This window comes from Etheostoma spectabile, chromosome 17, assembly GCF_008692095.1.
Source record: "Etheostoma spectabile isolate EspeVRDwgs_2016 chromosome 17, UIUC_Espe_1.0, whole genome shotgun sequence".
Lineage (NCBI taxonomy): Eukaryota > Metazoa > Chordata > Actinopteri > Perciformes > Percidae > Etheostoma > Etheostoma spectabile.
Window position 1 is genome coordinate 23570048 of NC_045749.1, and position 2931 is coordinate 23572978.

The 2931-nt window shown below is 39.8% G+C and overlaps 1 protein-coding gene across 1 annotated transcript in view; it reads left to right on the forward strand.

Moving 5' to 3' along the window:
• si:ch211-250c4.3 (uncharacterized) overlaps window positions 1-2931 on the forward strand; it is a 47584-nt gene that overhangs the window by 39194 nt on the left and 5459 nt on the right. The window contains exon 6 of the mRNA XM_032542007.1: window positions 1646-1767. Within this exon, the coding sequence (XP_032397898.1) occupies window positions 1646-1767 (122 nt within the window). The remainder of the gene's footprint in view (window positions 1-1645; window positions 1768-2931) is intronic.

Genomic DNA, 2931 nt, shown 5'->3' on the forward strand with positions numbered 1-2931 from the left:
ACACACACACACACACACACACACACACACACACACACACTGTGAATCACTTAAGGTGGCCCAACATCCTCCTCTGTCTGTCTCTGATGACAAGGGCCCCACCTGCTGGGAATTTACCATAATTAATGTAGCAGGGAGGATATTGTTTGTGTTTTGCTCCGTCACCACGGTTGCAATGGCCAATGAATTTCAGAAGATTTTTAGACGTATTCAATTTGCACAATTTCAATTTAAAAAGCCTACACAACACTCTATATGCCCAGTGGATTCTCCATCATGCTGACATTTCACACTGCATGTATTTTCTAAATGAATGGGATTATTTGGCAATGAATGGATAATTAATGCTTATGATATGGTAAGATTGTTTCTATCTGCAAAATAATACACCCAGAGCAGATGAGCACTATATGTTCATTTGTTATTTTCCATATATTCACATAGAAGGTTGCCACTTTGCATATTCTCTGAATTTACAGAACGTCAAATTTTAACACAAGATACTACTAAATTCTGGTTTGATAGTCAAAAAATATGTATTTTCATGTTTGTCGGAAAATATACATTAACATTCATCCAACATATTATATGTAAAGAAACGTAATTAACACTGATGATAGGCTTACCGTGCTATGGGTAAGGAAGCTGTCGCAGATTCAGCTAACTGTTCCACATTTTAACAAAACATGAATAAATACATGAATATGTTAACATTTGTTATTTCCTAATCGTTGCATTGTATGCACTATATGTCTAAAGGCTCTAGGCAGCCATTATTATAGAACCAGTTTAATATTGTACAGGAGTAAGGGGTCCCTATTCCGTCTCTTATTCAGCTGAAGGGACATTGGACTTAAAGAACATTAAAGACCCATTCAGTGTAAACGGCAGGAAGGTTTAAACCATGGTGCAATTACATACAAAGGCAAGGGAGAGACGGGATTAAATATGAAGACGTGAATGAGTTGAAAATGGAAATAAGAGTGTGTGCGTGTCTCTGGGATTTATGAACACATACCGAGGCGAAAGGACAAAGGAGAGAGAGAGAGAGAGAGAGAGAGAGAGACTGGAGGGGAAAAACTGAAAGTGCATCCACTGCTATGTACATTCGACACATTGGCTGTCAACAACACAGACGGCACGAACGGTCCAGCTGTCCAACTTATGTCTAAACATGGTAAACATATGGTAAAAATAAGTATGGTTTAATACGTGATCGCGGGTAGCCTCATTTCTGAGCGAGCAATTGTACAGAGAAATATATTTTGAAAGTACATACATTCCAGTTTGAAGTAAAAAATGATTTTGTCTGAGCAAACAAAAATCCACTCCGTGCTGTTGTTTACTATTATGCATATTAACGTGCAATAATAACTCCTGTCACGCAGATGTATATACTCATATGCTTGCATGCGTTAAAATCATAGGTTTAAGGAAGGTCAATTAGGACTGGCTGTGTGTCTCCCATTAGATCGATAGTAGCAGCAAACAAAAATCTACGGGGGACAGTCTTTGTCCACAACACCTGTTGGACGCACACCTGAACAAACACTGAGGCGTGTGGGGGGTGCAGTACTTTGGTCTTGTAGTCACTTATCACAGCTAAAAGTCATTTTGTATTAAACTGTTGTCTTTTTTTGTTCAGCTGAGGGAAAGCTGTACATGGGGCCGAGTCAAGGACCTGGTGAGGAGATCGAAGCTGAGGAACCAAAGCAGGCTGGGACTGACCTCCACCTCGCTGAAGATGTCCTGCCCACAACTCTACATGTAAGGAACACACTGCGGACTCACTCTGTGCTCTATGTTCTGGATATGGCCCATTATACTAAATCAACACTGAGTAAAACATGACCCCTGTCAACACACTTTTCTTCTGGAGATGTTATCATGGTTTGGTCTAGACCGCATACTCCAATGCAGGGAATCTGAATCTTCATGCTGCAGGATGCCATGATATTTTATGCAACAGTGTTCATCCAACGTTGGGCCAGTGGTTGAGGGAAGGCCCTGTTTCCCAGTTTTGCGTAGAAGAACCTAACCCCCATCCGACACCTGTGGGATGAACTGGACTTCCGAAAGACAGTCCTGGGGTCAGATGCATGCAGCTCACAAGTAAAACCACGTGTACCAAGGGCGTAGGTTTTGTTTCAACATTGGGTTGAGGGGAGGGCACATTGTAAAGGGGGTTCTGGGAATCGTCCCCCAGAAATCTTCTAGCATCAAACTCTTCATTTTCTGCATTATATTGAATTTTGTGACAAATTTGTGACTTTCATGCATCAATTTATGCTGGGAATGACAATCTTCTTAATTCTGTTGTTCATGTCTTTCTGCATATTCAAAACATCACTAGTTTTAGCTTTTTTTAATCATGGGCATGCCATGCACGCACAAAGACAGAAATGTGCATACACATTGTTTTTTGTCAGATTCATAAAGCTGCACTTTTCATCCATAAATGGATGTAGAAACGCCATTAAACATCTGCTTGCATATCAGTTGTTAGCGAGGAGAAATCCTGCAAAGAAAGTGCAGTTCTCCCAACGGAGCAGCTGTGGCTATTTGTAGCATCCATACCACTAATACATCATCTTTTCTGCAAACCATCCTGGAAAAAAAAGCTCAATCATCTTTATTATTATTATTATTATTGAAGGATGATCAATGATTCCTTTCTATCGCTCTATCTCTCGCTTTACAGTGCGTCCCCAATTCAGGATCAAACAAAACGATCACTAACAGGGAGATAATGGCTCAAATGTTAATTATATGAATAGTTGACGATGAATGATGAAATTCATTACTCATTAATTATTTCAAATGAAATGTATTAATGAACCTGGTCTTACACACGACACGGCCTCTTAAAGTGCCCATATTCTGCTCATTTTCAGGTTCATAATTGTATTTTGAGGTTACATCCGAATAGAT